General features: G+C 40.5%; 1 protein-coding gene and 1 long non-coding RNA gene across 3 annotated transcripts in view; one reads left to right on the top strand and one right to left on the bottom strand.

Annotated features, from left to right (window-relative positions):
• Window positions 1-9,476, top strand: part of LOC123971014 — a 17,342-nt gene extending 7,866 nt beyond the window's left edge. The window contains exon 3 of the long non-coding RNA XR_006825113.1: window positions 9,233-9,476. This is a non-coding gene — a long non-coding RNA (uncharacterized LOC123971014). The remainder of the gene's footprint in view (window positions 1-9,232) is intronic.
• amotl2a (angiomotin like 2a) lies at window positions 2,769-11,315 on the bottom strand. 2 transcript variants are annotated; one of them, XM_046049507.1, is made up of 11 exons: window positions 11,163-11,315; window positions 9,505-10,282; window positions 9,224-9,374; window positions 8,527-8,671; window positions 8,321-8,413; window positions 6,563-6,858; window positions 5,900-6,090; window positions 5,705-5,806; window positions 5,455-5,615; window positions 4,937-5,116; window positions 2,769-4,668 (listed from the first exon to the last, which is right to left on the bottom strand). In XM_046049507.1, exons 2-11 carry the CDS (start codon window positions 10,218-10,220, stop codon window positions 4,583-4,585), a joined length of 2,121 nt encoding a protein of 706 aa, XP_045905463.1. In that variant the 5' UTR covers window positions 10,221-10,282; window positions 11,163-11,315; the 3' UTR covers window positions 2,769-4,582. The 2 variants fall into 2 exon arrangements, with proteins under 2 accessions (XP_045905463.1, XP_045905462.1); XM_046049506.1 differs by having other exon boundaries at window positions 9,224-9,377.
• Window positions 11,316-24,251: the final 12,936 nt, after the last annotated feature.

Consider the following 24,251-nt stretch of genomic DNA (forward strand, 5'->3'; position numbering starts at 1 on the left):
TATATATATATAGGCTTAGTCGTAGTCCAGTAGACATCCAGAGGAGAGAGACTATTTGTCAATAGAGAGAAGACGGGGACAATGACAGGCAGGACCTCTGTCAGAAATTTAGTAGGAATTATATCAGTAGGGCAGGATGATTAATGCATATGAGAAACTATATCTGAGAGCTCTTAAATGGAAATAGGCTGAACTCAGATAGCAGAACAGGGCAGGTGACATGATCGGAATGATAAATGTCATGGTTGAAATGTGATCTGAGACCAGTGATCTTGCCAACAAGGAAATGTAGAAACGTATCACAGTCATCAGAGGAGCTGGCAGGAAAACCAGAATGGGCAGGATTCAGAAGTTGGTTAATAGTGTTTAACTCAAACCTAGGATTATGCTTAGGCCTATTTCTTCATATTCCTTAGGATTTGAATGTACAGAACACACAAGTATAGCTTACAGCACAATGCTGCTGACATTTGTCTGTCAGAGTATATCCCCCTGAAGAAATACTGTAGTTGCAATTTATGATTCCTCAAATGTGGTCATGTGAAATGTTATCAGAAATGGTGCCAAGGTTATGTCTCACCAATATAAAACCTTAAAGTTCTCCACTTGCAAGAGGCTTTAAAGATGTAGATAAAGATAACAGGTTCCCCACAAACCTGAGTTTCATACTATCAACTTACTTTCAGTTATCAGTCATGAATTGTTTCATTATCCTGAGGAATGCTATGGGCACTTCTCATTCATTTTCACTCTAGCTTTGTTTGAATGCAATTTACACAAAACTGCCAAACTCCAAGGGATGTGGCCCTACACAAAGGTGATTTAAAGAAGTGCTACAGCATAACAAGCTGTAAAAAAAAAAGACATACCATCACCTTAAAGTTGTTAGCATTTATTTGTTGCAAATATATTCACCCTCCCTTTAGCAGTGTTTTGGTATCCACTAATTCCTGAGTAAAGTATCTCCCTCTTTAGCTATGTTTGATGTTCCTCTGTTAATTGCTAACTTTTTTGGTGCTGGGCGGGGTTTAGAGCTTTTTTTGCTACAAACAGCTGCCTGTTGGAATGGAAATGAGGTTGATGAAACTAGTGAGAGTGAACTAAAAGGACAATACCACTCTCCAGATGCACGCAGTATATTTAGCCATATCCAACTGTTTGGAACACACTGAGCATACATGCGAGGCAGTGAAATGCATTGCTGTCAGGAGTGGTTTAAGGACTGTATGTGGAAACTTTGATACATTTTGTCCCTTGTAAAAACTGGTCACCATTGGAATCCATCATGACTAGTATGAATTCAAGCTGACCACAGCCTGCATATTCTCCAGCAAGGACAGAAATTCATAGCACCTCTCAAGCCTACAATGAGTGAGATTTTGATACTCAGAAGATGGATGGACTTAAATAGAAATACCACACACCTCTCTTAAAAAAGAAAAGCTGAATTCCTAAGCAATCAAGCACACCCTTAAACACAACCCTAATTCAATTCTCTCAGGGGCTTTGGTGGTACGGCCTTACTTGGTCTGGTATGACCAGTAGCTTATAGTGGCTAATGTTAGCAAACTTTAGACAGCTGTGTGTTTCTTTACCCTGTGATAGTGTGACTTTATTCAACCAACAAATTAGTTTTTAGATCAACCTGAAGTACCTGAAGTAACGGATATTGTCGTTGATATTCCAACAGATCCCTAAAATGTTAGCTGTAAAATAGCAAACATTTTGTAATCCTTTGAGGAACACGCAACAGTGAGAGGTTATTGTTGAGCATGTCACTAAAGGTACAATAGCTGAACAGTGAAGGTAATGAGTGGGGGTCTTTAAAAATTACAACATCTGTCTGCCAGCCTTCACTGACATGTCAGATGTGCAGTAAGGTTTTTGCAGAGTTGGAAGAAGTATTCAGATCCTTTGCAGAAGTAAATGTAGCAAAACCAGACCTCAAAATACTCCACTACAAGTAAGTAGTATAAGCAGCAAAATGTATTTAAGGTAAAAGTCAAAGTACTCATGTGTTCTGCTATTATAGTATATGAGCTGTGCACATCCCATGCCAGTCTATGATGTTTCCAGTCAGGATGCATTCTCCTCTGTAAAAGCTGACAAGAACTTGGCGTGGGAATTTGGCCTTCTTAAGCTTCCTCAAGAAATACAGTCGTTTCTGAACTTTCTTCATCAGCATGGAGATGTGAGACGACCATGTCAGGTTCTCTGAGATGCTGATTCCCAGGAACCTGAAACTGTTCACCTGCTCCACCTCAGCACTGCAGATATAGACAGGAGTGTGTGTCTTCATCTCTTTCTTCCTAAAATCAACGATCACCTCCTTGGTTTTGCTGTCGTTGAGCTATAGGTTGTTCTCTGAGCACCACTCTACAAGATTATGAATTTTCTCCCGATATTAAGTCTCTTGGTTGTTTACTTGTAGTTGTTTGAAGTTGGGCTAATTTTAACGACTTGAGTTACTGTTGGGTAGTTTAATCTACAGCAAAGCATCATAGTCTATAAAATCATCATGTTTGTAGTGTTGCTGTACTGTGAGAACCATGTATCTCATGAGCTCAGAAAAACAGCTGTTTTCAGCTTTGTGATGATGCATTAACTTAAGAAATAGGATGATTTTCTCAACCTATAAAAGGAACTGCTAATCCTTTAGTGCAAAAGAAAAAATCTAATTCAAATCACTCAATTTGGAGATTCATGGTTTTTGTGACTCCAATGCATGTTCTGTATTTAACCAGTGTGACAAATGAAAACAGGAAGCCTTTTATGAGACATATATTAGAATTTTAATCTATTAAAGTGAAATGTTATGGCATACATACAAATGTTTCCTTTACCAAAGTTCACAGCAACATCAAAATGGGTCAACCAGCTGAAGCAAGGCACCTTAACAGAACCTTTTGTATTTGTTGTCGGTTATAACTTAAAAGTAGAGTACATCTTTGGCACCAGAAAACAAAACAAAGTATAAAATGAAAACAACTACAAAATATATTAACTTTTCTCACTTCAAATAGCCATTCATGTAAACACATTCCAAACAAAGTGAAGGGCATTTCCTCAAACGGACAGATTGCATTGACCAGCAAACGCATTGTGATGGGAAACATGATGAAAAAGCTTGAAGGGGAATACCAGTCAAATTGGAGATTTCACATGTCATTTATTGGACTTCAAACAATACGCCTATTGATGATGTTGTCATGGTGGAACCTGACAGTTAACTAGAGTTTGTGACCCATACATTAGCCTTTTCTCAAATCCACTGATGTTGAATTTTAGCGGTATTCCCCTCAAAAGAGTAAAACTAATCTGAATTGTGGCACATTCCAGTTAAATACAAAACACATTCCTGGAAAACAGGGGTCTACATTCAGCAGTGTTCAGTGATCCTACACTATACAGCGAGAAATAAATAGAAGATTCCACATTAAGGATATAGTCCACTCAGAAATGTGAGATACTTGAGAAAACACAGCTGAATATAACACAGTGATGGGGACAACAAATAGAGTAGCAAATGCAGGCCAATTTTAGTTGACCATTTCAATGGCCGTGGTAGAACCAGCTACCACAGCTCAGAAGAAATAGCCAGCTCTCAGAAAGGAGTCATGTGGAGAATGCGTGTCATTTTAACAAGGGAGAGGGGTCAGACTTTAGATAGCCTTTTTCTTTAACGGGAGCATTCCCTCAGCGAGGGAATGTGAAAAGATTATCTCCAGCGTGACAGTGGAAGGGAGCGAAATGCTGGGCAGTCGCCATCTGAGGTCCCAAACATTAACCCGGGATCTGGAAAATTAGCCCCCGTGAAAGAGTGAATCAATCTTCGCAGGCTTTTTTAAGAGAGAAACGAGCAGGCATTCTGTGGGCTCCGCATTCAAGGGAAGTTTCCAAATCCTCAGCTGAGCTGTGAGCAAGGCCCCAAATGTATATTAAAGTGAGAAGCAACTGTTAATTTAGGTTTGAGTAGTTCTGTTAAACAGAATAATCCTCAAACACGGCATGGGAACATAGAGGATGCTTATACTGAGTCATTTCATAAATATTCCCATTACTTTCAGAGGATGGCTTGCTACTAGAAATTCAAAATAAACCAAACAAAACATAGATGCACATAATCGAGAAAAGTGAGTATGTTTGTATATAACTTAAGTGGAGCAGAGCACGACGAGCAGCCCTTGTTCTTCTCCCCTCTCAAACATAAAAGTAACATCATAATATGAGCAGCATTTACAAATATAAATACAATACATAACAAAAAAAGTAACATGCGCAACATATTTATATGCACAACCAGGAGCCCAATTCCTCTCATAATGCAGAATACTATCCAGGTACCATGAAGAATTCTGATTCGTGGGACAAATGTGAGAGTTTGTGAATTGTGCAGTAGAAGGAAAGCTCAGCTCTCCTTTCCAAATGGTGCCATATTCTGGACTCTGCATGTTAATTCAGATTGCCATCCTTTATTTACTTGTGGCCAGACATCGAGGAAAGCCTTTCAACACCTTGGCCAAAAGTCTCGTCGTCATCGTTGGCTGTCACTGTTTTCACTCATGTCAGCTGTAGTGAGCACTCAAATGAGGATTTCAACCACCTCTGCATCCGAGCTGCTGATGCTCTTGAATGTCTTGAGTGGTGCCATTGGCTCATCCGATGTGTCTACAGTGAAGATAAAATTAGCAGATTAGAAAAACAACTTTGGTATGCTAAAGCAAATACAACTGCAATGCTTGGTATTTGCAAAGCCCACAACCTTGTTTAATTTTACAAACAAGGTCTTAACTTGTTTCAACAGTACGTCTGTAGTCTGTCCTGATCCAGAATCTGGTTACACTTTAAACAGTGGTCAATTAGGTTAAGGATCAAAGGACCGTAGCTTTTGTGTTGGTGATTGGGTGTCAAGTGCTTAACAATGCAATAAACTCACCAGTGGTAGCTGCTGAGATCGCCTCAGAGGTCTTTAGCTTGCTAGGCTCCGCTGTGAGCTCAGGCTCCTGCGGGGCCTCGTCACTTTGGGTGCTGCAGTCTCGGCTCGGGCCCCTGGGCACCACGCGGGGTTGCCGTTGCAGCGCAGCAGCACCTGTCTGGTCATCTGAGAGGCTCTTTCCTACAAACGCAGACAAAGAGAGGAGGCTGCTTAATTGCCCGCTTTCATCCACATTTACACACTCCTTAACATCTGCCCTGCGGAGTTCTTCCCATGACTATTCTGGATCAGGCTATTCTGGAGCGAGAGATGATATGCATTCCGGTTTAAAAACATGTTGTCTATTTGAGGGACACGAAAGGGTTGTCACCTACTCCCTGCTTTTTTATAGAAAGTGTACATTCTGTCTGGCGACACTGACTAGTCTGCCAGTTGTCGCTTGATAGCATGTGTCAATAAAGACTCAAAATTCCTCTATGTTGAAGCCTGAAGTATGGGGGAAAACATCTTGTGCTCACCTTTACTCTCCGTGCTGCTGGTAACAGTGTTGATAGAGGGGACGGACCTCGCGAGACGAAGCCCCTGTCTTTCCAGCTTGCCCTGCTCCCATCTAGACCGCTGATGGAGGACTTTTATCATAGCGTCCTTCTCCAGGAGCTGAGCATGAAGTGCACGGATCCTGATAACATGGAATGCACCATTAGATCAGAAAACCCCCGAGAAGCAGGCATAAACTAGTATCTAAAAAGGGCGCGGAAAGATGCATACCTGTTCTCCATCTCCTGATGTCTATGACTCGACAAAGGAAGGTCTTCATTAAAACTGCTGTTTGGTGAATGTCGAGGTGAATGATTGATGATGGTTGTATCTCTGCAAAGAAAATAGAGGTCTGTTAAAAAACGTCCCTAAACTTGAATAATAAGATGTTTTTATCTTAGTTTTTTTTTCACTGTATTATCGTACCTCTGTGCTGCAGCAGTGGCAGCCGCATCCATTGCAAACTGCCTCATGGTGCTCTCCTCCAGGTACTTTTGCTCCCACTTGGTGATGTCTGCCTCCAGGGCCAGAATACGCTCCTCTTTCTCCCTCAGCTGCTGATTCAACGTGGAGGAACTCAGTTCTGGAGCTGTGAGGTCAGCTGCCTGGTGCTGAGACTGAGATAATAGACAACAGTTGTTAGAATTAGGCTTCCAGGGAAACAAACACCTTTAATAGTTTGACATTTTAGTCACTTTCTTTGCCTGAGTCAGGTTTAAAAGATTGATACCTCTCTCATAGCTGTATGCTAGCTACAAAGCAGTAGCCAATCAGCTTAGCATAATGTAGGGAAAATTTGTCTTGCCCTGCCCACAAACAAAAAAGAATTCTGCCTACCATCACTTCAAAGTGTTTTTGTATGGACTAAACAAACAAGATTAGTGACCTGCTTATTATTCCCCCTGCTTCCAGCCCTTATGCTAAGCTAATCAACCCCCGGTTCTAGCTTCACATTTAGCGTACAGACCTGAGAGTGGTATCTTCTCGTCTAACTCTCGACTAGAAAGCAAACAAGCATATTTTCCAAAATGTTGAACTCTTCCTATAAATTACAGACATAAAACACAAGTCACTGTAATGACGCTTCACCTGTTGTGCCCTGAGGCTTTTCAGTTCCTGCTCCAGTCGTGTGCGCAGGCGCAGCTCGAGCGTCTCCCTCTTCTCGCACGCTGCCTGCAGCTGAGCCAGTGCGCTCTGCAGCCTTTCCACTTTCTCCACATAAGCTCTTTTCCTCTGCAGTTCTTCCTCCAGCTGCCGGTTGCGGGCCTGCGCCGAGGCCAGGGCCTGCTCAAGCAGTTCCCGCCTCCGCTGGCACTCCTCCCCGGAGATGCGCAGATGCTGTATCTGCCTCTCCAGTTGTTCTCGCTCCCTCTGCTGCTCTTCATCTAAGATAGAGAAAGGGGAAAACAGAGGTGAATGGCGGTAAGAGTAACAGTGACATGATCCTGGAAGATAAGAGCTTGGGAATATATCATCTCATTTTGTCCTGGGAATATAGCAGCCTAGTAGAAGAACTCAAATTAATGCTAAAGAAGGGATGCTCTATATCAAGAATATTCATTGGCCTTTGATCGAGTCAGTCCAGTGGCTAGGTAAGCTCTGGTAGTTCTGTTTTGAATGGAATGTGACGCACCAAGAAACATTTACATACTGCCATCAAGGCATGTGGTTCAACCACAGACCAGTTGACACCATATTACGTAAATAAAAATGAATCAGAGTTACAGCTAGATTGCTGTACAGTGAACTTGTTGAATATTTCTCATTTACCAATTAAAAAGCTAGTCCATGTTTTAATGAAACCTTTTAGACAAAACAGACAATGTTGTGCCATTTTAAAAGTGGGGTTGATTACACAACAGGAGTGCATGCCTGTGGAGGGAATGCAGACTTCTTCTCTTATCCACTTATGCACACAGGCATAGCTTTGTACTGGGAAAAGCTCTGGAATGCTTCTACGGACTTGAAGTAAACAAGCAGCTCAAAATATAATTCAAGTGGTCTTTGTAACACAATAAATAAATAAACTACACATGCCAGTTTCAATGTGGTTTTGCTCCTGTTTTCAGGAAAAGCAAATGCTTATGACTTAAAACAAATGTAGCTGTTTAAAATACCCAGCAAAGTGCAATTGTCATTCCAGCCATTACTTATTGGCAAATAAAAAGACAAGCAAACTGAGGTTTGCTGGGTTTATGCTACAGCATATCCCTGCACAAAACAGAAAAGGAGGAAATAAAATATTCACATTAAACCATGAGGTATACCCAAACAAGGAGAGCGAAGTAGCCAGGGGTCATGTTGAGTTGGGCCTGGACGCCCTGAAGTCCTAGACTTATTAGTTCCCCTTGAGAAGGGAAGTGAGCACATACGCAAAACTGAGCAGGGGGGGCTAGAACAGCCTGAAATACCTAAAAAAAAAATCCTGGAATCCAGGCCACATTTACTACAGCTACAAAAAATGGCTGGCATCTAAGTGCCAAGAGTAACTCAAAGATCGAACCATCTGTGTCCCAACATGCAGGGCCACAGTATTTAAAACACGCCACCTCTCTGAGGAAACCAATCCCTCCTAAACTATGTTCTGCCATTGTTAAGAGATTCACAGGGCGGTCTGATTTGTCAAATCTGATTTATTTATTTTTTTTAAAGCAGATCTTGAAAGTCTTCCTACTCTTTTCAATTCAATTTCAAATTTCAGCTTTATTGACATGAATGTGTAACAAAAATATTGCCAAAGCTATAAATAAATTACATAAGAACAATTAATTTCACTCTTTTTTGTCATGAACCAAGCTATGAGAAGACAGTTTCTCTAATATTTCTCTGATGCAGACATAAACTTACTTTGCTCCAGCAGTTTAACAAAGACATGCTGCCTCTGGTCTGTACACTCTGCCTCCTTGGCCGCTCGCTGTTTGGTAGCTGTGTCAAGTCGTTCTGTAATGAGGATAACAAACAAAACACGATGATTACACACACTGGTTACGTTTCAAAGCAAGCTGTCCATTACCTGGACAGTTTTGGTCGCAACAGAATGAACAGGCACATACCTCTCAGGTCTCTGTTAAAGTCATGCATCCTCTTAATCTCTGCCTCTAGTTTATTCCTCATTGTTTTCTCCAGAGTCTCCCGCTTGGCAGAGCCTTTCATCAGAGTCTCATAAGCTTCAGAGATCCTTTGAATCTCCAACTCCAACTGTGAAGAAAATATGAGACAATGATCAGTCTCTGGGAGAGGCATTCCCATTGATTGTCTGGACTATGGTTTATGTTTCAGTTGTTAATATCAATGAGGCTAATTAGTCATCTCTACAAAAAGCTGCCCTTTGTCTTTTTCACTGCCTGCAGACAAATGGCCTTTTAACACTATGCGCAACTGAAAAGTGGGAATCAACATTCCTGAGTGAACACTTGTGGGTCCCAGGTGTCGAGGCATTTACCTCCTTTCATGGCAATATGCCAGCATGTTTGAAAGACAAAGGGGCTAGGATGTGTTGGAAGCATTCCAGAGGCTGGAATGAGGAGAAAACTCTCAACACCTAACTGGTAGATCGCATTTTTGAAAAGTCACATACCATGAAATAAATCTAATAAACCAATCACCGGGATCTCTCTCCTGTGCATATTCATTTACTGCCATACGGCATATGACCCTGACATGTACTATCAAGAAATAACTAGTTTTTTACAACTTCCATGCCTTCTATGAGCCAACAGCTAAATTCATCGCACCACCTTCTTCTCTCACCTTCTGCAGCCTGGCGGCCTTCTCGACGTAGACCTCCAGCTCCTTCCTGAGTCGCTCATTCTCCTGCATCAACACGTCAGTCTGAGTTGAGTTATTGCTGGAGGCTGCGGTGATGCTGTTGTGAGCCAACTGAGACTGGGTAGACACATATCTGCTGAGGGGAGACATGAGTAATTCATTACAACACTGCTCAAACCACACCATCCTGGAAATACTGAGCGAAAGAATAGTTAAATAAATGAAATCATAATTCCATTGTGTCCTTCATCTGTTGTGATTACCTGTGATGCTGTGAGTAGAAGGGGGGAGGTGGGTCTCTGTAGTACTGTCCATGCTCCTGTGAGTGGCTGAGCATATATCCAGGAAGTCTGGCAAAGACAGGATAGTCCGGGGGTGGCCCTCGCTGGTCTACACACTGCTGGGCCCCTTGCCTCTCAGGTGCCACAGTATTTGTAACATTATTATTATATAGCTGTGGATAGCTGTGGGAAGAGCTCATAGCCAGACTGTGTCTAGGTCCGTTCCGCTCCAGAGAAAGCTGCATGAGCCTCTCACTGAGAGAGCGAGCGTGCTCCCTCTTCAAATCCCACTGTCCCTCACTGCGACCCCCCATTATGTCCATGCTGGGCCCTTCCTGCTCCGCCTGCTGAGAGATCAGGTACTGGGAGTGAACCTTGGCCTCCTCATAAGTGGGTAGCTCCTCTCCATGGAGCTGGTACAGATGGCACACCTGGCTCTCTGAGTGCAGGCAGTCCCCCTGGTGCTCCTGGCCTTGAGGGTCCTGTCGTTTTAACATCTGGATGCACTGGGACTCCTCCTGAGTCAGGCTCTCCAGAGAGGAGCGAGGACTGCCTGTGCCCCCGCCGCTGCTGCCTCCACGCAGGGCCTGCTGTTGGATAGCAAGAAGTGTGCGAGTGTCCGTCAGGTTCCCGTAGCGGAGCTGCTCTTGGATGAGACGGTGTAGGACCGTTCCAGATGAATCTTCAGCAGTTTTCATTTCAGTCAGTGGGAAATGAGCAAAAAAAAACCAACAGTTTGGGCACTTCACGAATCACAAATCTGAAGGAAAAATAAGATTCTTGATCAGACTTAGCACTGCACAACACATTACATTTGATCTCATCAGCTCACTATTTGAGGTTCCTCAACCCTATTGTTATCTTCACAATCGTTCAATGATCAATGGTACTATTTCACTTGTGAGCCACAAGCAAATGCCAATGAATTCTTCCCAATTAATTTACAAACTTCTATTGACTGACTTCTGTTGTAAGTGCATGAGCTGTTGCTGGAAATACCCCAGACAGTGATGTCAGTGCAGATCCAGTTTTATTGGCCATGCACTCTAAAGCATAACTTTCCCCAGTCAGACAGAAGTGTAATACTAAACAGTTGCTATAAACATCACAGACTTCCCACAAACACAACGAATGGAATAGATTTCCCAAAGTTGACATAAACTACAATGATGTAAGTATGTAAGTAAGATGTACAGCTCCAACATATGATCCTACAGGAAACACACTGAGACATGTAACATGCTCAATTTACAAAAAAGCCCGCTGTGGGAATTAATGTGATAAAATCCTAATGAGAGGCTTTAAAGGCAAAAACTGCACTTTGTGAGATTAATTTAATTTCACTCATTGGATATGTGTACTTGTTGTACTATTTACCATTTTTAATGGCACTTTATAAAGTAAACACATGAAATACAGTTCACTAGATAAAATTTATAAATAAACCAGTTCCACCAGGACTCAGTTTTAAACAAAACATGACAACTCCCATTGAAAACTCACATAATGAATCAAATATTATTACTGCGCCATGCAAACAAAAAATAAATAAATCCGTGCCACAGGGATTTCTAGTTAACCAAGCATCCAAACACAACCCTGCCGAGATACACTTGGGGAAAACAAAGCGTGAAACTTACCAAATTATAGTCTCATCACACACGAAACAGTTAACGGTGGCGTAATCTCACAGTTTTCTGCGCTCAATTCAACACAAGTTTACCGATTTTCTTCCTCTGAGCTCCTCCACGCGTGTGTGCGCACCGGCGGCCAGCAGCAGACTGAGCAGAGCGAAGCTGCGAGCTGCACGAATAAATAACTGAGGGCTGATTGTTCGCTGCGGCTGGAATGACTGGAATGTAAAGGCTCCAAGTCCCTGTGGGATCAAAAGCAGAGCACGGGGGAGGAGGAGGACGAGAGGGAGAGAGGTGAGGCGGGGCGAGAGGGGGGCTGCTCAAAAATTGGATTCAGAGCAAGCAGCAAGACCTCAGCTGGCTGCTTGTGTCATGTAAACGAGCATGTTGTTGTTGTTGTTGTTGTTTCGTGGTTTGCGGAATGTTAAGTTCCTGCTGCTCCTGAAGTTATAGGAGTCCTTACAGTTTTAGGAGCAACACAGGAATGCTATTGCGAGACTGCAGGAGATAAAAAGAACATAACATACAGTAAAACATTACAACCTCACTGTCATAAAGTATTTGTTGAAATACTCTGGGAATGTAATATTCAGAAATATGATGATAGGGAGTTCTGTGTGTGTTTGGGGGGGAGGGTAGTCAAGATGATGATGATATTTAACTAAACACACACACAGTCTCAAGCTCTCATTTAGTGGTAAAAAATAATAGGCTGCAGCTAACTGCTGTTTCACTTAACCATTAATCTTTTAAATTTGATCTTTTAGCCTATAAAATGTCAGAAAATTGTTAACTTAAATTCCCAGAACTCTTTGTTTTGTCCAACCAGCAGTCCAAAACCCAAAAGTTATTTGGTAAACAGTGAAAGAGCAAAGCTGAAAACAAAGCATGTTTGACATTTTTGCTTGATTGAACAACTAATCAAATAATCGACTGATAATCGATAATCCTAAACATAAATATGGGATATTGAGTCCTCATTATAATTTGTGTTAATTAAAGCAGAACAGTAGGGCATGGTGGATTTTAAATGTGCTTTGCATGATAGAAATGACAGTGATGAAAAAAGTGCTGTCATATAATTGAGACACGGATTAATCATTATTTTCTTGAACAGCATGTTTGCATGTGCCTGGTAAATATTTAAGCCGTGGCCCGTGCCAGTTAATTGCAGAGTGTGTGTCTGTGTGTGGACACAGAGGGAGAGGGGCGGGTGTGAAGCATGCTGCCTGCCAGCTGTCCGTGGACTAAAATCCCCTTCCCCTCCTTTAATAAGAGCTCTGAGAGATCCATTGTTCTCCCCAAAAAGCAGACATGACGGGGGCAGCCCTGCCATCTGCTGTTCTCCCCTCCACCACTAGCCTATACACTTCATACACATGTAGATGGAGACCCTGGGATCAGCTAGCAGTGGGGGTTGGGTTGTAGTATTGGATAGTATTGTCATTGAGTGCAGCCTTTTTTGCATAGAAAGGATCATCTTAATGTGGTGGTGGAGGTTGTGGGGTGTAAACAAGTGTTCTCTTGTTAAAGCGGTGCAGGCGCTCAGGTTACTTTATCTCAAAACACTCACAGGCAAGCATCCACCTGCTGATTTGCATGGCAGTTGAAGGCCAACAGTCGCTCAAGAATGCTGATTACCTCAACAACTGATAAAAATCAGCAGGTTTTGCCTTTTCCATGATTCATCTGGGTCAACAAGATAAGCAAGAGGTTTATAACACCTTGCTGTACTATGAACCATTTTAATGGCACTATAATGTACAGTGCTGCAGCTCACTTAAAGATTGGTTTGACATTTTGGAAAATATGATCATTCACATTGTTGAAAGTTTAATACAGTACAAATGCACACTGTTTTTTTAATCTATCTGTTCCTTGGCCAGTCACTTCCTGGAGACTTGTCATCATCACAAGAGTGCCAGGCAACTAGTAAAGACCCCCCAAATTACTGCTACCGACAAACAAATATTGTAAATAAAATCTGGCACATAAACCCCCGTAAAAACAATAAGTTGCGGTCGTTTTTGCACATATCAAACAAACAATATGTAACGTGTTAATTGTCTCAACCTTTGGACAGAGCCTGGTTAGCTGCTTCCTGTCTGTATGCTGAAGGAAGCCAAACTTCATATTTAGTGTACAGAAAAGACAGCAGTATCAATCTGTGTCGAACTATTCTTTTTTAAGATGTCGTATAAGTGAAGAATGTGAAACTATATATCAGCAACAATGGGCCACATTCATCAGCCCTGCATTGTGTCATTCAGTCCAGTTTAGTGGACCTCGCGAAGCATTTCTGTTGAGCTGTGTCATCTCCAGCCAAAGTGAGAAGCTACACAGAGAGCGACATGACACAGACATTTCATTTGTTCGGTGGAAAACTGTGCATTATTATCAATATATAGGATCTGTATGGTTATCGCCAAGAGGTAAGATGACTGGTAGGTTGATTAGAAAATCTACAAAGTGATATACAGGGTGTCATTAGTGTTGCATTTTCTGATACAGTATACAAGTGTCATGTTATTTGGAAAATCTTTTTCTGAAACTCTGAAGTCTTTCTGAACATAGACAGCAAAGTCTGCACAGACAGACAAAATTAATCAGTGCTAAACCTGCTGAACAAGTCGACATTATTCTTTTTTATGACTCCACTCAATGTCAACCACATCAGGTTTATATTTAAATGAATGACTGTGTGATTCCATTACCTAGAAATTCAATCTGTATCTCATTTAGTGAGAACCTATTACGTTCTGTCAACACGTCATTTTAAATCAGAGGTGAATTACAGATATTAAGACTGGAAGAGACTGAATCAGACCGACATCACACACAACAAGAGTCACTTCCTTATATAATCTCACAAACTAGCAAACAGAAAAGAACAGAAACAAATCTACTTCTAAAGGAATAGTAAAAAAAATGTGATTTCTATGATTTTTAGCAATGTTATTGGCTGTTAAGTCTCACTGATTCTAAAATTATGTGTATCATGTCTCTGTGTTTGGATTTGTCTGAGATATGACCCAAAGAAAGATTATGATTACAGCATTTGGGCGCAATGCATTTTAAAGTACCTTACTTGTCCCCATGAGCTGTGTGTCACGGCCACTGTTGCTGATGTTGTTGCTGTCCAAGATGGTGAGCTGGCCAAACTACAATACCTAACTTCCAGTTGTTTTTAGAAAACTGTTATAACCCTGTCCTTTTCACCTCAGCCAGTATCTTTGCCTCACGTCTCCCCAACTTCAACTCTCACGCACCCCGATCAGGAGGTGCAGCTCACAGTTTAAACATGATCTTAGTTGTTTGTTACCTAGTAAAACAAAAGTATTAAAACACTTTGTGGCGATATTTTGTACCATTGGATTGGCTAGCTGATTCCCTTTGTTTCAGATATCAAGCTAAGCTAAGCTAGCTGGCTGCAGCTTCATATTTAGTATACAGACATGAAATTGGCATCAGTCTTTTCATTTAACTCTGAACAAGCAAGTGAGTCATATTTCCCAAAATCTAGAGGCATGTAGGTTGGTACAGTACACACTTTCCCAAGGGATGTAAGGTTTAACTGAAGACATATTATACACCATGTTTGTCATTTCAGCTTTATCAAACAGAATTTAACTTTTTTTCCAAACACATTTGCCGACAAGAGTGACATTTAAAATCAGCCATTTGAACCTGTTAATGGGGTGGACTATGCTGACTGGGTTAACACAATACAGACTGGGATCTGGGAGCGGCAGCCTTGTTATGTGAGGTGGGACAAGCTAGGCGCTTCAGCAGCTCCTTTTGTTTTCCTGCAATGGAGGAAATGGCCGCATTCCTCACATTACCATGTCCATGGGGTCTGACCAACCTCCAGTCTGCTCCTTTACTGGGGACGACAGGAGGGCAACCAGCAGCCACTGACATTTTCATTTTAACGGGGTGGGGGGGGTTCTCTAATGAATAATACTGCTGTCCTAAATCATAAGCACAACTTTGCTTTGTAGACAATAGCTATGAAGAATGACTTCTAGAAATAAAGTGAGTTGATTAGACTTAATTCTGATTTTTTGGGGACTTTCTTTTGCTGAAGTTATTGGTCTCTTATAAGTTTCTATTGGTCAGACAATTTAAAAACGGATTAACAGACATGATATGTTTGCTTTCTATCACAAACTGAGTGTTTCAACAAACCTCAGCAGCCATTTTTGGGGACTGTGAAAAGACCGGAGGTGAACAACATTTACACAAGTCTGGCTTGTTGCAGGTCTCACACCTGGTGACACAAGAAATTCCTCACTTAACCATAAAAGCAAACAAGCCACACTGAACCAGTGAGGAACTCTGAACAGGACTACGCCTGTGGGTGATGCTGTTTAAAGATAAGGCAACAACGCATATTTTTCATGACTGTCCTGTGGGGTCATCGTTTCAGTGGTTCTACTCTGGTCAGCTCAACTAAATTTAACTAGATTTGATTCACTGAATTCAGCACAGTTTGATCTACATGATTGTCTTTCATGTTATAGTACATCAATGTAGTGACAATTTGGGATTCAAGTGTTGCAGTTTCTTTAACTGTTTGGTGAACACAACCTACAAATTAATAAGAAAATAATGAATTTAACAATCTGATGGAGCAATGTTATTTTGCTATGCTATTTGCTTCCACTATATCATGTACCTTTTTGCACATATGGACACAAAACAGATCAAAGCAGGTGGCATTTGAGATGGTGGTTGACAAAAAAAAAGAAGCAGTGTTTCACATCACCAGCACATTTTAAAAATAAGCTACATAGCTCTTACTTACTCTGTTAGTTTAGTTCATTATGACTCTGTTTTGGACAACAGGTGTACAACAATTAATAAATACTTAATAGCACAATGTTGTAAAGATATTATGTTTTCAACAAATTTACTTAAAAAATGTAATCAATTACTCATCACTTAGTACTCATTTAAAAAGTCAACAGCAAAATTAGTAACATTACTTGTAACTTTACCTGGCTGGGTGGCTGTGGCTCAGGAGGAAGAGTGGGCCATCCGCTAAACAGAAGATCTGCGGGTCGATCATTGACTTGTCCAGTCTGCATGTTGAAGAGTCCTTGGGCAAGTACTATACTGAACCCAAAATTGTGAATTTGTGTGTGAATGTATTAGTTTCTGTTTCAGATGAGCACCTTGCATGGTAGCCACTTCCATCAGTGTGTGAATGGGTGAACGCGCTATACAAGTACAGTCCATTTACTTTTGATACTCAGCCCGTATGTGTCAAAGGTGCCTTTAAACAACTCCAAAGATTCCACACCCACACATCACATCTTCTGCATTTAACATGTCTAGAAGTAGAAAAAAAGACATTGTGGTTTAACAAGCAGCCTCATTAAGCAAGTATTTTATGATCACCAACAGCTAATGTTAGCTTAGCACTGGTGACTGACCTCAACGAAAGACCTATCAACCAAATGTAGACACAGCTACAGGTGACTAGCTACAGGCTAAAAAGACACAAAATGTGAATAAGATAACCTTTACATTTACTTTCTGGTGGGCAAATTTCTCCTCTTTTAGCGGAAGATAACCACTTTCCCACACCTCTAGCCAAGCTACAACATCCCACAGTGTTCTGTCCACTAAAGGTACACAGATAGGAAAGTGATATCAACGCTTCAACATCTCAAACACATTACTGGATTTAAGAACTGCAATGAAATGACTGAATTTCAAATTGTCTTACACTACTTGTTATTGAAACAAAAGATCACATCACTAAGCAATGCATTAGCCTGCCCTGTTTAAAAAGTTTAAAAAGCACAACTAAATATTTGTAGTTAATTGAACAGTTATTAAATGTTTTATAACACACTGTAAGGATTTGTTCATGTGTTTAATAATCTATGTTATCAAGTAATAATCTTAGCTAAAAGAGTGCCCTTACTGCTTACAGCTAAATTATAGTGCATTATTATGTGGTATTCGGTATTGCATTAATGTTAAATTATACATGTATTGATCTATCTAATAAGTCCAGTGCTGACCTGTAAGCGGTTGACAGGAGGCTGCTGGCCATTTGCTTTAGCCAGGGGTCAGAGAGCAACTGCTGTGGTGATAGTCATCTCTGCAGCTACACCAACATCCTGCTGCCTCATTTGCCTAAACAAATCTGTTCTAGCCAGTCCAGAATTGATTAAGATAATCTCCTGACAGCCACACCAACATACATGTAAACACATGTCACGTCGGATTTTTGGTCTTCTGGATCACTTTAGGAGTTTCTGTTGAAAATACACTTAAACAAACCAATTTAGGAACTGGAGTAGTGAAACTGGTTTTAATATGTCTTAATCTTATACTAACCCACCCTGTATCTATTTATAGATCAATGTAAAAGATGAACAAAAATTCCTAATGAAAATGATTAAGGTTTCTTATTCAACATTTTAGCCAAAGTGTCCTGGCAGCAAACCTTCAAATGCAGGTAAGGGTCATCTCTTCTGCTGCATTAAACACAATAGCAGCTTTTGAACCAATCAGCGCTTCACATCTACACAGTGAACAAAGACTCGCTCTGTGGAGGAGGTGTGAACCAAATCAACACATTCAAATGCTACTACTATTATTTACATTCACATGTCCACAAGATCATGTTTGGCTTCTTCTTATAATGGTTTTGTTTGTGGAGCAATATTAAACACCCACACGCAAAATTTAACAACGGGGAAATGCAGAATGTGTGATACTCGTACTGTATAATGGAGAATGCTGTTGTAATAATAAATTACTTATAAAATGACAAGCCAAAATAAGATTTACAGGCCTTCTAAATCCCAAAATATTCACGTGATAACACATATCACTGCTTCAATGAAACTAAATGGACAAATGCGAGATTTGTGTTGTGTAAATACTCAGAACAGTTGATGTCCAAACATTCCTTACCGTCACTGTTGCGGAACCCTTTGGAAGGTGTTTAGCTCAATTTAGCCATTTCAGGAAAACCAGCAACTTGTGCTTGGCTCACAACACAGACCTTGTGTCAACAGACAACATGAGCATTATTTTGAATGCTGCCTAATGTTTATTGAAAAAATAGTGCATCTGAAAGAAGGTTTAGGCAACAAGAAGTGGTATAAACAAAGTTTAAATCAGCCTGCAAGCCATTGTTATATGTTTATTCATGTATATGTTGTACGTTGTCACTGCTGCTGACTAAGCTTCAGAATAAAAGAGTAAAGCTAGAAATATACATTTTGTGAAAAATTGTTACTTTTTGAACCAAAGGATGGTTATAGAGTAGAATATCACAGGGCCTCGGGCTGAGGGGCAGATGTTTAGTGGAAACAAAGCACAGCGCAAACTATCTCCTGCCCTCCAGCTAACAGGCAGATGCACCTGTCAGCCCCCCACCATATGGACTTCTGTGACAAGAATGCAGTGTAAGCAAAACAAAAAGCAGACCAAGCATACAGCCAACAATTTCAAATACAAAGAGAGAGACCTCAAATATATAGTTACATTCTGTACAAAATAAATCTACCACCTGTTTTCCTAACTGAGACGACCTATTCAAGTGTAATCCTCCCATTTCTCTTGTTCAAATTCTTAAAGCCATTATGTTGAGAGCAGGTGGAAGAACCATTTAATGTCACATCAGCTGCAGTTCACTTACAGTTGTCAAGCAAATGTTTAACAGGCCAGCTGTTCATCAGCTCATCTCAGAAACTTGCCATTTCAATCCGCACTTCCATCATTTGTGGATCAAAAATGACGGTCACAACTAGTGTGAACAATGAATTTCAGGTTACAAACATGCTTGAAGGCGCTCGCGCATTTAAGCTTAGCCTGCCCCCTCCCCAGCTATGCAGGCCTGGTGCAGTCCCTGTGGAAGCAGATGGCTGGGTAAAGCCATCACTTCCACGCCAGATAAAGATGTCTCCTATGGCCAAGCTGAGTGCAGAGCCCCCAATCTGCTCATCAGCCACTGAGCTGAGATGGATGCCTGTGTTGCTTGAAGCCTAGAAACGACCCTGTGTCAGACAGAGAGCAGGTGGTGGACCTCTGCGACAGGGGCTAATTATCCCACAGCCATGATAGTAGAAGGCAAGGGTTAAACACAGGGAGAGAAGGGGAGAAGATTGACAATTAAGACAAGGAAGGACCAAAAGTAAGAAGAAAATGTGAGATTTGTATCAGTCCAGAGTGCAGTCAATAGACCATATTTAACATTTAATCAATTTAAGGACTGAATTGATGTTGCAATTGGATTACTCCTAAATCTTAATGTAAAGGGCAAATAATAACACTTAGTATTTTTTTTTCACAATAAATTACAAGTATATCATTACACATATATAATTGGGCTTTGAAAAGTTAGCATGTGGAGTATCTCTTAAAGGGTAACTTCTGTATTTTTCAGCCTGGTTATACAAATGTCTGACAACATAATAGAAAGAATACCTAGACCTTTGTTTAAAGAGCAACACCCTTTTTCTTTAACCAGAATCAGTTGTTATAATTCTCTGTTCAAAGCCACCAGACTCCATTGACAAAAACAGTAAACTCTATGTTTGCTATCATGTATATTAATATGTATATAAGCACACAATAAAGAGTTCTCTCACTCAGTTTTACTCAATTATTTAGCACGGAATAGACTTTTCTTTTTTGTGTCTAATAAAGTACCAATCAGAGTGTAAAGATGAATGTTAAGACAAATGTACCCCAAGAGGGATTAATAAAGTAATTCTTCTTATACATTTGTTTTTCATGATAATAGATTCTCTACAACATATATTTATAATGTTTGCACAACCTGTTCCCACCACATCACATTCACCCATCACATGATCTGACTTGTGACACAAATGACATTCCATATGTAATTTTAATACATATATTATTAGACTCAATCAATATTTGTTTACATTTGGGTAACTCATTAACACAAAACAACTAATAGCTGCAACGCTGATGAGGCCATTCTAAATAGAGGTCCATCCCCAGAATATTTGGCTATTTAGTTTATCCTTGGATATAATTATTCTTGAATCCTAGTGTGCTAGCAGAGGTTATTGTCTGAAAGCAGCGCCTGACACAGTTTCCTCTGTCTGCCCCCACCTCTGTCCCAAATGTCTGACTTTGTGTTTCTGGCAATTTGCTCCCATTGTGCGGCACTTCCTGATAGGAGGCACTCTGCAAGACTGGGCTCAGTCAACTGCAAAGGAATGTGACATTCCTTTCTAAAATTACGGATGTTTCTTTGGATTTCTGGGGCAGATTTCTGCTATTTTCACTGTGGTGTCTGGAGAAAGTGTGACACGCGAGTGAACTCAGAGCATTCTAAACTTTATTCATCACTGACAGTTGAACCCCAACAAAGTATTTACTTTCACTGGTAACACAGCAGTGCTAGTTTTTATTGTTCTTTTGTGCACATTTAACAAAATTAAATATATGGGTTAAAAATGAATTATTTTAACTCTAAAACTACTGAACCTGGAACAGAGAGTTACAATGAGTACACCAGTGTAACTAAAAACAGTGGTTCCCAACTTTTTTTTGGCTTTGAGACCGCTAATTACAGGTTATAAATAATATGGGAACCTGAGATGTGAGCAGTTAAACCATCTCGAATGTTAGCTGTAATTTTTTTTAAACCGCAATACCTAGGCCCTTGGCCACTTGGTGGGAGTAGCAACAAGCTGTGAAAACACTAATATAGTATCAAGTTTTAAGTTAATGTGGCAAACCTGCCTGTTTACACATTCAGCAGATATAGGGAGTGACATTAGCATTCATTTGAAGCTGTGTTTGTGTCCACCTGTTGACAGTAAGTCCAATATTTGCTCTTCTTTTTAACTATGTTTTGGTCTCTACCAACCCCTGAAGGAAATATCTGGCTCTTTAGCTGCTAAATGTTCCAATGTGTTCACCAGCTTGTTGCTAACTTTGTCTGTCTGCCGTTTGGCATTGGGCGTTGGAATGTAAACCAAAACAGTAATGCTGCAGACTGTAAAATCAAAGCAATGACCTAAAAGCTGCTATACAAGCAGTCATGTGATTGATTGTTAATATTAAAATTATAATTACAGCAACTTTGATCACATTCTGACCCTTGGGACACATTCAGAACCACTGCTTTTAAACATAAATATGCATCTTTATATACAACCATAATTAATACATGAAAATAAAATCTCAGCTTGACTCTTACAATGATTTAAAAGGAGAAAAGTGCTGTTTGTCATTTGAGAATTTACTGAAGTGATTCCAATCTAAAATCTGACTGGACAGAAAGAATAATAAAATCTTTTTTACTTTATTTTTTACTTTGATGATAAAATACTGTATTTTTTGTATAACTCTGCCAGTATTTAGATAAACACCATCAACTAACAGTAAAGTCAGTAACCACAATGATGAAATCCACAGACTTTAGTTTTGAACAATTCATGCCAAAATGTAATGTGCTCCCTTTACTTCTCTTTGAAATGCTGTTATATTGTAGCTGTGTCCACTCTTGTTATTAAGGATATCTACATGTACCTGTTCATATTTATTAAAGAACAGCTTTGGTAGAACAGCTAAATACATGTCAAACTGAACAAGCTTGGAGACCACAGGCTTGCTGTGATAACCTGTCTCTCCAGATGGTAAACTGGAGTTAAAGGGAGAAAGGAGACAGAGGAGTAGCGGGGTCAGACATCAGGAATGAGGAAATCCCACCCTGGCCCCAGTAGATAGAGGACAGGAAGTACTTCCATTTGCATACAAATTCACCCTCAGTAATGCAACATGTGCAGCTCAGGGTGAGTGTGTTAAAAGCGTGGGAGGAGACCTGCAGACCACTGATAGGGCATTGTCATACGTGCCTGATTACATCCCCAGGCCCTGACTGTGGAGATCAAGAGGAACCATTTCTGTCAGATCCAGGAGTCCCATTCATCAACAGAGGATCAGAACCAGTGACCGGCTGAGCGAAAAGTACATAGAAAGTAAGCACACGCCTGAAAAATTGTATATATAGATAATCCCTCCAAACCCTTTGCATATTATGCTGACAGCATTGTACACAGCAGCATCAAATAAATCTTATATTAAATAATGGCTTATATTAAACAACTATAACCACCTCCAACAATCACAACTCAAATCCTTCTTTGTGTAATGAATGGAAGCCACACACTCTTTGCCTCTCTTTTCTTATTTTAAAGCTTTGTGTCTTCTTCTAAATAAGTGAAATGCACAGTGTCTGACAAAGACATTTTGTCAATATAATTCTGAAAATGTGTATTTAAAAAACTCACCATGTCTGATTAAAAGTCTGTTTCATGTTGGCTGAATCAACACGTTAAAAGCAGCCGCGAGAACCAACTGATTTATGAAGCAGTCACCCAGCAGAGTGAACACCACAGGTGATGACAATTTTCTCTGTGATCTCCAACAACACTGACAATTTTATGGCTTGTGTAATTAAGACTTAAACACACAGGAGCACCCGAGTTGACTCAAGCATGAAAGGAAGGGATACTTTTAAGAGTCTATAATGTTTTAGTCTGACTGAGGAGGCATTTAAATTGGCTCTGGAGAATTTGAAGTATGCAATGTCATGCTGCTGTACATTAACAGAAACCACTACTTTCTTAAAAGTCATTAAATGTGAAGTTTAAAATGAGGTAAGGTGAAGTCAGAGACATTAGATAAGAGGATTAGTGAGTGGTACAGGGTTGGGTACAGTGTGATGATTTCACCCGTCTGCATAGGAGGTGGGTGTTCTTGGAATGGAAAGATATAGACTAAATTTCTGAGTGTGAATAATCTTGATAACACTGTTGTTATCTACCAGCACCTCCTTGTCAAGTGACAACAGCTGCCTGAAAGTAATGATGCGTGAAACGGCTCCCTCTCAAGACACAGGAGTGTACACATTTTTACTACACTATCAGCATCTTTGTTAACAAATACATACATTGATGGTACATGAGGCAACTGGGCATGATTAGAAGGATAAATACTGAAGGAGGCACTTTCTGTCTGTCTTTCTCAGTCATCAGTGATTGCTCACAGCAAAACCAATACTGCAGGATTTGGACATGAAACAAAGAGTGAAATGCTGAAAGCCAATTATATAATTCTTGGGAAAGCCACTGATCTAGACCACTGGTGCTCAACCTTTTGTCCACTGAAGATCCCTCATCACATGTTGCATTTAAGCAGTTTAGCCAAAGAGTGATGTTCCCTTCTCAATTCAAAAGTTGCTTGGCTGGGGTGGAAACATTGATGTGTCACACTTTTTGTAGAGACCAACAATGGCGTGGAGTGTGGACTGATGAGGAGAATGTAACCTTCCTTATATTAGTGCATGGTACAAACATAATGCAATTTTCCCAACGCATTTCTCCATCATCATGGCACTAGATGAAAAGTTTAGTATCAGCAAAGTCAGCAGGATTCATCCTCTGGGCACCTTGAATGTTCAGTCCTCGGCAATCCATCCAATAGTCGCTGAGCTTTTTCACTCTGGACTAATGTGGTGAACCAACCAACAGACCAACATTGCCGTTCGTGGAGCAAAGCTGTTTGCCAAAAAACAAAGATTTACAACAACAAATTAAGAAAATAATTTTGTGTTGCAGAAATGTTTTTTATTCTTTTCTCCTATTTTTTTATTATGTTGTGACCCCATTAGGGGTCTCAACCCGTGGGTTGGGAACTGCTGATCAGGCAATGAGACCGGCAGCATAAACCAGGATCTAACCAGTCTGTAACCTCTGCGAGACACCTGAAAATGGAAAATGTGTCTAAGTGAATTTGTGACAAAGCATGGAGGATAATTTTAGATGTTGTTGCAGGTAAGTGTCACTCATGTCACTTCTACAGGATCATGGAAAGATAAGAAAGTTTTTGAAAACTACAAACGAGGAAGGGCGTCACTTCCTCAGGCATTTCTCAGACCCACAAATCAAAACATGTTCAGCTGTTTATGTCACTATGACTGAAAGAATGTAAACTGACTCTTCCTCTCACCAATTCATCAGCATATCCCAGGATGCTTGTGTGGCGTAGATTATATTCAGTTGTTGTACATTGTCCTCCCCC

The sequence above is a fragment of the Micropterus dolomieu genome, linkage group LG05 (assembly GCF_021292245.1).
Source record: "Micropterus dolomieu isolate WLL.071019.BEF.003 ecotype Adirondacks linkage group LG05, ASM2129224v1, whole genome shotgun sequence".
In the NCBI taxonomy this organism is placed as follows: Eukaryota; Metazoa; Chordata; class Actinopteri; order Centrarchiformes; family Centrarchidae; genus Micropterus; species Micropterus dolomieu.

Coding starts and splice junctions, on each gene's coding strand:
- amotl2a (XM_046049506.1), bottom strand. CDS start 10,220: ATGAAAACTGCTGAAGATTCATCTGGAACGGTCCTACACCGTCTCATC. Junction 9,378..9,504: donor TTCTACTCACAGCATCACAG/GTAATCACAACA, acceptor GTCTCCCCTCAG/CAGATATGTGTCTACCCAGT. Junction 6,859..8,320: donor TGTTAAACTGCTGGAGCAAA/GTAAGTTTATGT, acceptor TCTCTATCTTAG/ATGAAGAGCAGCAGAGGGAG.